The 13,326-nt window shown below is 46.2% G+C and overlaps 1 protein-coding gene across 19 annotated transcripts in view; it reads right to left on the bottom strand.

Annotated features, from left to right (window-relative positions):
- Positions 1–13,326, bottom strand: part of LOC105496495 (zinc finger MYND-type containing 8) — a 149,032-nt gene that overhangs the window by 33,047 nt on the left and 102,659 nt on the right. For all 19 annotated transcript variants that reach the window (XM_011766973.2, XM_011766982.2, XM_011766987.2 and 16 more), the window contains 2 exons: positions 7,217–7,369; positions 3,961–4,470 (listed from right to left, as the gene is read on the bottom strand). In XM_011766973.2, coding sequence (XP_011765275.2) covers positions 3,961–4,470; positions 7,217–7,369 — 663 coding nt within the window. The remainder of the gene's footprint in view (positions 1–3,960; positions 4,471–7,216; positions 7,370–13,326) is intronic.

Below are 13,326 nucleotides of genomic sequence, written 5' to 3'. Positions count from 1 at the left end.
GCCTCAGCCTCCCGAAGTGCTGGGATTACAGGCGTGAGTCACTGTGCCTGGCCTATGTCTGTCTTTTTAAGATCAGTATTACCCAGAAAAAGACATGAGCTTAATTACTCCAAGGATTTTCATTCAGTAAGCTGTGGGTTTTAAGAAGCCAAGGAGGAGAAGAGACAAGCTGACTATTCTGACTTCAGGGGGAGTTCTCGATGGTTATCACTTGTTGCTGGCCCTCCTACTTCCCCAGAGAGGAGAATCCAGCCAAGCTGGTCGACAAGAGCCCAGGGTGGGTCCAGAAGGAGGGCTTCCTGCAGTGAAGAACTCCGGTGCTTCCAGGGCCACCTGCCAGATATGGGGCACTGTCCCCGCCTCTTCCAGGTGCAGATGAGGTGTTGAACTGGGCCCTTCTAAGAGGAGGGCACGGGGGCAGTGCCTTAGCAGAGCTTCTAACCTGCATAAGTGCCTTCAATGCCTTTTTTTCCTGCCACATCACCAAAAAATATACTGTTATTGTTGATTAGCTAGCCTGTCTCCCCACTGTAAGGGCAACCTCAAAATGGTCGTTTTTCTCTCTCCTGATTTGTTCTCCTGAAACAGCCAGCAGGGCAGAGGGCTTACTGCTCTGCAGTGATCACAGCTGGCTCTCTGCCAAATAAAGAACTGGAGTATACAATCTGATAAGATTCCAGGCTCAAAATTGTATGGAGTTATTTAGATACCAAAATATCTAAATTTCTAGGAATCCTGGTTTATGGAGACAAAATGAGGCTATAGGAAATTTCATTTGTCCCAGAAATTTGGAGTACATAATCAATCACCTGTAGCAAAAAAAAAGGGCAAATTTTTTTAAAGGGTCAGCACCTGAGAAGCTGCCCTATCAAATTAACCTACTTATTCCTGAATCTGTCACTGGTCACTGTTTTTCATTTATAAAGCAACGACTTTTTAAGAGAAAAATTAGCATCCCCTTTGTAGAAGGATGGAAATTACTAATGTGCCAGTGAAAGCACAGCAGAGTCTTTCAGTGTACTCTCTTTGCTTCTGTTCTGAGGTTACTAGCTATAAAAGCTATTTTGCCATCTGAAGATTCATATTCTACCCATAAGCTGCATCCCTAGTGGAAGGTGAGCTGGAGGTCACAACAGCGCAATCCAAAATGCCCTTCACTTACTAAACTCTTAAGTGAAAACACATCATTGAAAAGATGCTCTCTAGCAGAGCCCGACATGAAAATTTTTCAAGACCCAAACCACCATCAGCTCTGAATTTAAGATCAATTGGTTTTGCCCCAAGCCTTAGGAAGCTGCTCTAACTGAACTGTGTTTTAGAATCATCTTCAGCTTAATTGTCCACTGTCCACTAAAGCTTCCTGGAGAAATTCCCTTCAGACATCAGTGTGAGGAAGAGCTCTACTTCTTTTAATCAACTAGAATGTTTTTTTATTTTTCGGAAAGTATGAGATCTTCTAAGGTACTGTGTTTCCCATTCTGCTTTCAGAGCCAACTTCCCTAACTCTGAAGGTTGAAATAGTACAGATTTCTGTATAAAACCTTTCCCCAGACCACTTGCTATTCTACTTTCACTTTCCTTTTACATGGATGTCTTTATTTTCATCTTGTTTCACATGGTTATGTATCCTTGTCAATCTGTTGCAAATTCTTTCTGGAAGAGGTAGGACGCATAAAACCAATCAATCAAAAGATCAGTTCCAAAAAGAAAGATCAGTATAAATATGTCATTTGTAGGAGCACTGCCATCTGCACCCAAATATTCCTACAATCCTCATGAAATAAATACTACTCCTACTCCTATTGTTCTCTGCAACAACAGAGACAGTCTCTCAAACCCCAATCCACGACATACTCATATTTTTCAGAGGCCATCTATAAATCTAACAGATGGGTCAGGATGGTTTGATGGCCTATCCTCCCTCCCTTATGTAACTGCATCTCTCTCTTCCTCCACTGCATCTCTCACGGACATTCTCTTTAGCTGAAATGCAGGAATCCTCTCTCACTCTGACAGTTGAGGTTCCAGAATTGACCATGGATGGTCAATTCCAGGTTGACCATAACCACAGCAGAAAGATTCTCAAGGCCCATCCCTGACTTGCTTTAAGCCACCAGACTACGGAAATCCCAAAGGACATGGAGTTACATCTTATTCAAGGGTTTGATTGACAGGTTAGCTCCTGATAGAAGTTAGGCACAGTCAAGATTTAAACCTGGCTATCCCTTAAGTCACTCGCCACGTACATAAGGTTTTATGGCTACAACCTGTCATCTGTCCTTGGGCAATGTTTCTTCTAGGCCCTCAGTTAATTCTTCAGTGTCTTTACTGAGCATGTTGAATCCTCTAACCTACCTGCCAAGCCAACCGAAAAATGTGCTGAATACTTTGTCAGTGGGAAGGACATCCTTCCGATCATTCACACACCCCTTTTGAGGGCTTGTTAACATGCCCAGGCTGCACTACGCCGTGGGGTAGTCACTGCTGGTTCAGAATATAACAGCAGCCTCTGAGACTCAGGGGATATTTGACAATAATTGATTGCCACATTTGTGACTGCCACAACTGGGCAGTAAGGCTGCCATCTGGCTGGTAGAGGCCAGGGATACAGGAAAATATCCTCCAATACACAGGACTAAGAATTATCCAGGGCAAACTGTCAGAGTGCAAGGTTGTGAAACTCTGGACTCAGTTAAGGTAGATGCAGTAAGATTAAAAGATTAACAGCCAATATGGCCAGACGCAGTAGCTCATGCCTGTAATCCCAGCACTGTGGGAGGCCGAGCTGGGTGGCTCACCTGAGGTCAGGAGTTCGAGAACAGCCTGGCCAACATGGTGAAACCCTGTTTCTACTAAAAATACAAAAATTAGCCAGGCGTGGTGGTGGGAGGCTACTCCCAGCTACTTGGGAGGCTGAGGCAGGAGAATCACTTGAACCCAGGAGACAGAGGTTGCAGTGAGCTGAGATTGGGCCATTGCACTCCAGCCTAGGTGACAAGAGCCAAACTCTGTCTGTCTCCCCAAAAAAGCCAATACACATATCTACCATACTTCATTTTCTAGTGCCCTAAGAAGCACTCAGTATTCTGGCACCCCACCCAAATAGTGTCCTACTATTGTAAGAAAATATACTTGGAGATGCCTAGGTGGCATGAGGGGAGGAAAGATATGCTGCAATCGTCAAAACCTTTGAAATGAACACTTCTTTTTTTTTTTTTGGAGAGGAGTCTTGCTCTGTCACCCAGACTGGAGTGCAGTGGCGCAATCTCGGCTCACTGCAACCTCCGCCTCCTGGGTTCAAGTGATTCTCCTGCCTCAGCCTCATTAGTAGCTGGGATTACAGGCACCTGCCACCACGCCCGGCTAAATTTGTATTTTAGTAGAGACGGGGTTTCACTATGTAGGTCAAGCTGGTTTTGAACTCCTGATCTCAAATGATCCACCCACCTTGGCCTCCCAAAGTACTGGGATTACGGGCGTGAGCCACCATGCCCAGTTTGAAATGAACACTTCTAACCATTTAAGACTTGTCAAAAGAGAACAAGATGTCTGTGGAATGGAGCAATGAAGGACCATTTGACAAGATCCAAATGTTACCAAACACTTTGAGGAAATAAATGAGCATATTGGAGAAGAAGCTGCTCAGACTAAAAATGACTTGGTCACTAAAAGTAACCACCATTTTCTAAGAGACTTCTCTTTCTGTACTCAAAGTCAATCATATTGGATACCGAGCAGCTTAAAGGTAGGTAGGCCCATGTTTGAGTCCAGGTCCTGTTCTGTGACTAGCTAGGTAACCTTAAACCAAACACAGTTTCACTGTGCCTCTCTCTCAGTGTGTTAGCAGGTCACATAACTTTTGGTTTGTTTGTTTAAGGGTCATATAAGTTTTGATAGTAAGTGTACGAGGTAGGATTCTAAACCAAATTAAGAAAACTGGAAATGGATACAATCACTTACCATCCTGTTTGGGAGACGGTTCTTTGGGTTCCTTCTTATTTTTTCGACCCTCCCGCCCAGAATGGTCTTCTCCTAAATCTATGACAAGTTCACTCTCTGAATCGGAGTCCAGGCCCAAATGGACTGTTGGGGAATCCGTCTCATCTTTTCCCTTCAGTTTATCCTTTGTGGGGTGAGGTGAAGGTTTTGCCTTTTCAGAAAAGTCCTTCTCAGGCTCAGGGCTGGCCTTGTCCTTGACTGCTCCAGGGTCTGTCTTCTCGCTGGCTGGTGATGTGCTTTTCAGCTCCTCTTTAATCTCCACTGGGTTTGTAGGCTTGGGCTTTTTTTTAACAGCAGATGGCTCTTTGTCCATCCGACAACCCTCTTTGTCCTCTGTGTCTTCTGGCTCGTTCTTGGACTTCTGCTCATCATCACTGATATACTCACTATCGCTACTATCTGACTTCTCAGAATCCTCCGAATCGCTGTGCTCTACGGCCGTATAAACATCTTCCGAGATTTCATTTATGCCTAAATTCAAAAAGAAAACCCAGCATGTGGCGTAGTCACAAAATAAAGAGCAGGACGAAAAATGCAAACACTTTCCACAGCAAATGCTGGAATAAGAAAAGCACATTTCAAATCATATCACATTGGCCTGAATGGGGCCAGTAATAAACCCAAGTGGCAACTGGCTATGGCTGCACTTGCCTTTGGAGAGGGTTTTGGGTGTTAACATTCAAAGGAGACACAGGACCTACCAACAGAAATTTTAAATTTATATGGCGCTAAATATGTGGTGCCAAATTTTCGCAACGTTGATAACTAATTAGTATTACTGAGAATGAGAGGGCTGGAAGGGAACAGCAGGGATAAGCTGTTCAAACTGATCCAGTTTACAGATTAGAAAACAGAGGCCCAGGGATATCACCTGCCCTAGGACACAAGACAGAGGCCAGGCCAGTACCCTGCGTTCGTGGCTCCCCACCAATACTCATCCCTTTGGTTTCCAAAGCGTTAAAGTTCTTGATCCTTTGTGTCTAGGCCAAAGAAAATAAGCCAAAGCCTTAAAGCAGAGGTTGCAAACAGCCCACAAGCCACATCTAGCTTGCAGACATGTTTCATGGGAGAGGCACTGGTTTGCTCCACAGGGTATCTTGTCTGCTTTTAATTTATAAATGTGTTGTCCAATTCACAAATCAGGAAATTTCACATAGAAATCAAAGCAGGGGCTTCTGATGAAAGAGCAGAAAATCTAGCTGCTCTGGGTCACCGGCCTGCCAGGCATTGGCTGGGACAGGAAAGCCAATCGCTCCACTAGGCAGGGGACATACTTGTCTCCAGGTGACCCGGGTGCCCGGCCCTCTCTCTTGTTCCCTGCACTCATGTGGAAAGTCAACTGCCACTCGGTGTGCACTGCTCTTCCACTGGTAAAGGAGTCAGGAGAAAAGTCACATACTTCTGTTTCTTTCAAAAGGGAGAAGCACAAACTAGCAGGTATTTCACAAACAAAATGGGCAAAAGCACATTTCTAACAATAGTTCCATTTAACCCATTTATGGCTCCTGCTCCCAACCATATGTTATGCCATCATACTGTAGGAGATAATACTATATCCTAAACTTTTGGAAAGAGGAAAGAAAACCCAATCAAGTCTGTGCAATCTCTTCATTCTAGAGCAATGGCCACTGTGAATGGTGCCACTGTCCGACCCAGACACACCAAAAAGAAACCTGCAAAAGTATCAGAGCCATGAACAGCCCAGGGCACGGGGGATCAGCAGGATCACTGGGGAATATATCTGCCTCCACCAGGGTTCAATCAAAAACACAAGTCCAGCCAGGCACAATGGTGCGCACCTGTGGTCCCAGATATTCAGGAGGCTGAAGCAGAAGAACTGCTTGAACCCAAGAGTTCAAGGCTAGCCAGGGCAACACGGGAAGAACACAAGCCAAAATACAAACACCCAGATCTGGTATAAGTCTGGGATCCTAGGCTTGAGCTACTGGTAGCTAATGATTGGAAACAAGAACGAAAAGTGTAACCACATATGTGATAGGAAAAGCTTGGGTACTGGAGTCCAAAGGATATGAATTCAAATCCTGCTCTTCTGTTTTTATTATTGGTTGACCCTGAACAAGTTATTTATCTCTCTGAGCCTCAGTTTCTGTATCTGCAAAATGGGACTGATAAAGTATCAACCTCCCAAGACGATCTATATGCAGTGCTTAGCATAGTGTCAAAGGAAACACTCAGTAAATAGAAATAATACAATTCTTATTAGCAATAAAAATAAATCAAGAGCTGGACCAGCTGCATGGAAGGACCCAAGAGGATAATTTAAATGGCATGCCAAATTTCACCCATGCCACCCAATGTCCTCACCAAACAGGCAACCCAATGGGAAGTGGTGTCCTCTGGACAGCCCCAGATGGTCCCTAACTCTAGCTGCTTTCTCACCTGAAGATGCTCAGAGAAACTTGCTCTCTAGGGGCCCAGCCATCCCTAACTTCTTTACAAATGCCCTCCTAGCTTTACTTACTTATTCAACAAACATTCCAGAGCATCTACCATGTGCACAGACCAAGTACCATAGAGAAGGCAAATCCTCATAAAACAGCCTCCCTGCCCTCAAGGAGCTTCCAGTCTAGATTGGGAGGGACACCTCCACACAAAGGGAACGTTGCTACTTCTGAGCAATAAAGTACCAAAGGAGGAGGGCAGATGGGGAGGGCAGTCAGGGAAGACTTCCTGGAGGAGGTGAGATCTGAGCTCAGCCTCACAGAAGGCAGGATTCAGGTAGGCAGTATGAAGGCAGGCAGCACAGGGAAGAGGAAGGAAGGCAACAGCTACAGAAGCAGGGTTTACCAGGTAGGGAGGAGACCAGTCTAGAGGGAAAGGGTTTCGTGTCGGACACCTGCAGAACACACTGACTACTCGTGTGGAGACACTGATGTGTACTGAGAAGGAGAGCAGAGGCAAACTCAGAAGATCCTCATTCTGCTCGTAAACCTTGATGCTTCAAACCTGTATCTTGAGTTTCCAGGCTGCTTTCACCAAAGAATAAACTGATGAGTTCAAAGAGCCCCGAATTAACTATCAAGTCTGAAGTCTTTTGCCATGAGTGGAAATATATTTTAGCTGAGCAAATCGTTCAAAGTTAAAGCAGCTGCTAAAAGCAGCCAGGATTCAACCTTGATTTCATCAGGGTAGTATCCCTACCAGTAATGATAACAATGATACTGCTGGGAAAAAAAAAACAAAACCAAAGATATACCTAATTGTGCTTTGCAACTCTCTATGGTCTTGTCAAGATTCAGCTGGAACCTGCTACGAATCTGGCGCTTGGGAGAGATGAGAGGAACAGGGGTGGACTGTTGCTGGACCGACTCGCTCAGCTCCTTCAAATCCATTTCGGCTTTGCTTCGATCTGAAAGAGACCATCACACCCTCGTAAGACCAGGCACACACCATGCTCATCACGGAGCTTTGTCCTTGCAAAGTCAGAGCAAAACACACATTTTAGAACATGGGGAGGGGGGATACTTTTTTTGTCATTCGTCCCAACAATATCATCTGCTCAACCACATGGGGTGACATGAAGATAATGGCCCGCGTGAACATGTTTGGCAGGTTTAAACAGTCCACTGAACAATCGTCTGGGTGACTTTCAATATTTAAAATGGACAATCCCAGCCAGATGGCTCAGTGTGTGGAAGTCAACACCAGTAGGGACCCTCCAAAGACAAAGGTTACGGGCAGATATTCAATCTCAATTTCAGTGAACAAAGCAACACCGAGCCTGGTCAGGGTGCACTTATAACTTCAGGTCCAGATTGAAGAGGACTTGTATCCCAAGAAAGATGGCGACCCCCTCGAAAACACCCTGACAATTGGGGGCCCTAGATGCCTATTTGCCACGGAGGCTTCAGTTTTCATTCTCAGTGGACCTAGTCTGGGGTGGAAACTAGAAAGAGTGGGGAATATAAGATAGGCAGACCTTCCAGCCAGTGTGCTGTGGCTCACAGCATCTACGTGAGGCAAGGGGAACAGATTAGCCCTGGATACTCAACCTTTCTCTAACAGGTCTCGCTCTAAGGTCCTCAGCCTAGTCACAGGCAGAGGTCTCTGGGGGGTGACTCAGGCCGGAGGTCCTGTCCCCTCACTTCTGTGAGGGCTCTTTGTAGGACCAGCAGGACAGATTCCAAAGAGTCAGAGAGCTTACATTTCTTGGATTCCTTTCCCACCTACTCCAGCGCCCCCTATTAAGAGTTTTAGTGGCTGCAAAGGTCCCAAAAACACAAGCGACTCTGCAGGTGGGGCCTACTGTCCTCCACTGTGCCTGCAACCCTCTGGCATCCCCTCCAACCCAACCAAAGCAAAGTGTGGGGCATCTGTCCTACCCCAGCCGATCCCAGAAAATAAGTCAGAAAGCAGGTGGCATCCAATCAACCCGCAAAGAGGAGAAGCCACCTCTGAGCCTGTTCCCAACAGCCATCAGCTTGCTCCCCGGACTTCGCGCTTCATCTCCCTGCTCCCGCCACACCTCAGGCCACCTCCGGTCACTAGGCTATGAAAGAGGCCCCGGAATCTAGTGTGAGAGCTGGGCTGGAAGTGCTGTTTAAAGCCATCACTCTCTCCTACCTTTTTCCTTTGGCCTGACCCAACCACTTTCCTGTTCACGCAGTAAGGGGAGTTCTCAAACACTGCATACCCAGAAATTAGCTCCTTCAAAGTGACCAGAAGCAGCCTCCCAAAAGCCCCACCCAATCCACTCACAGGTGACCAGAAGCAATAAATTGCTCCAACTTAATTTTATCAGCCCCCAGGATAAGATTAGAAAGGGGTCTTTTCTCAGCCAGTTGTGGTGGAATGCACCTGCAGTCCCAGCTACTCAGGAGGCTGAGGCGGGAGAATGGCTTGAGTCAGGAGTTAGTGGCTACACTGAGCTATGATCACGCCACTGCACTCTAGACTGGGCGACAGAGCAAGACTTATATTTTTTTTTAAAGGAGGGAAAAGATTGGTGTTTTCCCAAATCACACTTACAGACTGCCCCTCCCAGACCCAGGGAGATTCCAGAAGGTGAGTGCTCAAAGCAAGCAGAGACACTATCCCTGTAATTCAAGAAAAATACCAAAAACAGTATCTGTGTGTGCATGCATGTGTGTATGCACACGTGTGCATATGTATGTACATGTGCACTGATCATGGCTATAAAGAGAGGCTACTAGAGACAGGACTGCAGACATTCACACAGCCACCTCTGAGAGGGAGAAGAACGTGCAACTTTACTGCAGTGGGGCCGGGCACAGTGATTCACACCTCTCCCAGCACTTTGGGAGGCAGAGGCAGGAGGACTGCTTGAGGCCAGGAGTTTGAGACCAGGCTGGGCAACATAGCAAGACCCCATGTCTACAAAAAGTACAAAAAGTAGCTGGGCTTGGTGGTGCATGCCTGTAATCCTAGCTACTTGGGAGGCCAAGGTAGGAGGATTGCTTGAGCCCAGGAGTTTGAGGCTGCAGTGAGCCATGACTGCATCACTGCACTCCAGACTGGGTAACAGCAAGATCCTGTCTCCAAAAAAAAAAATTTACTGGAGAAAGAACTAGAAAACTCTTTATACCTGTCTCTGTCTGGCAAGAGATCTGAAGTAGCGTAACAAAGAGAAATTATGGAGTAAAATAATTTTAAAAAAGAACAAGGAATGAGGAACATTAAAAGAAAAAGGAGGAGCACCTCTGCCCAGTCGCCCCACCATCTAGGAAGCGAGGAGCGTGTCTCTGCCCAGCCGCTGCACCATCTGGGAAGTGAGGAGCACCTCTGCCCGGCCCCCGCAACGTCTGGGAAGTGAGGAGCACCTCTGCCCGGCCCCCGCAACGTCTGGGAAGTGAGGAGCACCTCTGCCCGGCCCCCGCAACGTCTGGGAAGTGAGGAGTGCCTCTGTCTGGCCGCTGTGCAACCCTCCAGGTGTGAAGTGGCAGCCTTGTGTGTGATCTTTCTGCCCTCCCCAAGTCTGCATTTTCGACATTAAAGTTTACTTTTAAATTAAAAGTTTATTAAAAAAAAAAAAAAAGAAAAGAAAAGAAAAATGCCAGGTATGAGGGCTTGCACCTGTAATCCAGCACTGTGGAAGGCCACGGTGGGAGGATCACTTGAGGTCAGGAGTTCAAGACTAGCCTGGCTAACATGATGAAATCCCGTCTCTACTAAAAATTTAAAAATTAGTCAGGCATGGTGGTGGGTGCCTGTAATCCCAGGTACTCAGGAGGCTGAGGCAGGAGAACACTTGAACCCAAGGAGGCGAAGGTTGCAGTGAGCCGAGACCACACCACTGCACTCCAGCCTAGGCGACAGAGCAAGACTCTGTCTCAAAAAAAAAAAAAAAAAAAAAAAAAAGAGAAAGCCCAGATTAAAGAGTTCCAGTAGGCAGGAATCAAGGACTTAACAGCTGACTTGCATGCAAATGTGACAGCAAAGCGGGAGGGATTTGAGGCCTCCCTCAGAATTTCCACTTTCAGAAATGAAGAAGCGTGCTAGATTCCAAAGGGAAAAGCCAGCCTTTTCAAGAATAAAGATGGAAATGTATCTCACAAAAATACTTTCCATGGCTACCCAAGTGACACGTTCATCAGTGTCCTCAATATTCCTATATACTACTAGATTACACAGTTACTGAAAAAATTTACAAAAGAGAACAAACTTTCTCTGTAAAAGCCTGGAGAGGGCCGGGAACAGTGGCTCACACTTGTAATCCCTGCAATTGAGAGGCTGAGGTGGGCAGTTCCCTTGAGCTCACATTTGAGACCAGCCTAAGCAACATGGTGAAACCCTGTCTCTACTAAAAATATGAAAATTAGCCAGGCATGGTGGCACATGCTTGTAATTCCAGCTACTCAGGACGCTAAGGTGGGAGGATCGCTTGAGCCCAAGAGGCAGAGGTTGCAGTGAGCCGAGATCACGCCACCGCACTCCAGACTGGGCAAAAGAGCCAGACCTTATCTCAAAAAAATAAAATAAAAGCCCAGAGAGTAAATATTTCAGGCTTTGCAGGCCATACAGGCTCTGTTGCAAAAGCAGCCATGAACACTACATAAACAGATGGGTGTGGATGTGTTCCAGTAAAACTTTATTTGCAAACACAGGTGGGGGCCAGATTTGGCCTGAAAGCCGTAAAATCTGCCATCTTCTATACTAGTCAAGTGACTGCCAACCCTGGCTGCACACCAAAATTGCCTGTGAAGTTTTAGAAATTCCTGAGGCCTGAGCCCCATCCTCAGAGACTCTGACTCAACAGGCTGGGGGGAAGGCCTGGGCATCATGATGCCTTTGACAACCTTGCCAGGAGGTCAGGCGCAGTGGCTCATGCCTGTAACCCCAGCACTTTAGGAGGCCAAAGAGGGTGGATCACCTGAGGTCGGGAGTTCAAGACCAACCTGGCCAACATGGTGAAACTCCGTCTCTACTAAATATACAAAAATTAGCCAGGCGTGATGGCACATGCCTGTAATCCCAGCTACTTGGGAGGCTGAGGCAGGAGAATCACTTGAACCCAGGAGGAAGAGGCTGCAGTGAGCCGAGATCATACCATGACACTCCAGCCTGGGCAATAGAGTGAGACTCCATCTCAAACAAAACAAAACAAAACAAAAAAAACCAACAATAAACTTGCCAGGTGATCCTAATTGGCAGCTAAGGCTGAGAACCCCTGTATCAGACCAATCTTCTATGTGAGTACAGAAAACTCACCATTTGCCTTAACTCCTGTGTGTCTGTGTTAACAGGACCACCTTTCTAAACCTTAGGGTCCATAAAGAGACCTAAGACTTCACCTGAATAACTGAGCTCTGTGTGTGTGTGCACCTGCACGTCTACACATATGCCTACAGTAAATGCGACCCATTAACTTTAGCCTAAAAAGATTGAGCACTGAAATGTTCATAATCAAGAAAAATGCAAAAAAGGTAAATTACCTCATTTTACAAACTAAGGTTTCTCTGGTCAATAAGCTGCTGTTATGTTTATTCTTGTTAGAATAAACCACCAAATGGCTGGGCGGCCCAGGCCCTGGAAGCTGACCTTCAGGAGTTTAACCAAATGTAATAATCTTTCTCCAAACCTGCAGCTGCATTTGACGCTCCTCTCCTCCGCGGAGAGAAAAGAAGAGCTTCACTTTCTCATTTAGCTCATGTAGCTTATCGGGACTTCTTCCACCCCTGCCCTTCTATATCGGGAATATCTTCAGAATCCACCCTTGCTGCCAACATTTTGAACTTTTCAGCTGATATGAAGACAGCTTAGGCTATAAATGGAAACCAGGGATGAAAAATACTCACGCTAGAGAAAAAGGCACGATCTTATATTTCTGGAGGGAACATAAATCAGAACCACCTCTTTAGAGGGCAGTTGGGCGATACCTCTCAAAATGTCGCCGCATGTGGCCTCTGATGCTCAATTCCACTTCTAGGAATTTATCCTATGGATTACCCTCCCACGTGGGCAAAAGGGTTCTTCATTGCAGTTGTCTTCAATAGCAAAAATGGAAAGAAGCGTAGCGTCAGTAAGTAAGGCGCCTGAATAAATGTTACAGTTTACCTTTAAATGGAATTAAATACAGCTGCTAAAATGAAACGAAGGCTGATTTCTGTGTGTTGATATGAAAAGCCAACCTGTTTCATGAAAAAGCAACAACTGGTGGAGCACCTTAGCACTGCTGTAGGGGAGCCAAGAAGGAAATGGAACATAGCTGGGAATACTATACATTCTCAGGGTTTCTCAACAGTGGCACTATTGATATTTGGGTCCTGGATAAGTCTTTGTGGTGGGGGTGGGGTGGGGTTGAAAGGCTGTCCCGTGTGTTGTAGGATGTTTAGCAGCATCCTGGCCTCTACCCCCGATGCTACTAGCACCTATGTACCAGTTGTGACAATAAAAATATCTGCAGGCCGAGTACAGTGGCTCACGCCTGTAATCCCAGCATCTTGGGAGGCCAAGGTGGGCAGATCACTTGAGGTCAAGAGCTTGAGACAAGCCTGGCCAACATTGTGAAACCCCATCTCTACTAAAAATACAAACATTAGCTGGGCGTAGTGGCATGCGCCTGTAATCCCAGCTACTCAGGAGGCAGAATCAGGCAAAGGTTGCGGGGAGCCGAGATCGTGCCACTGCACAGCAGCTTGGGAAAACAGACCAATGGTCCATCTCAAAAAAATAAATAAAAGAAAAATAAAAATATCTCCAGACACTGCCAAATGTCACCTGGGAGATAAAAATCACTCAGAACTCATGCTGTATATCTAGAAGGGCTCTAGAAACTAAAAACTTGCAACAGTGGTGACATGTGGGAAGAGGGGTATAGAGACAGGTGGTCAGAGGTTATAGACACAC

This window comes from Macaca nemestrina, chromosome 15 (assembly GCF_043159975.1).
Source record: "Macaca nemestrina isolate mMacNem1 chromosome 15, mMacNem.hap1, whole genome shotgun sequence".
In the NCBI taxonomy this organism is placed as follows: domain Eukaryota; kingdom Metazoa; phylum Chordata; class Mammalia; order Primates; family Cercopithecidae; genus Macaca; species Macaca nemestrina.
The sequence above is the reverse complement of the archived record's forward strand: the minus strand, read 5'-3'. Positions and strand labels throughout refer to the sequence as shown.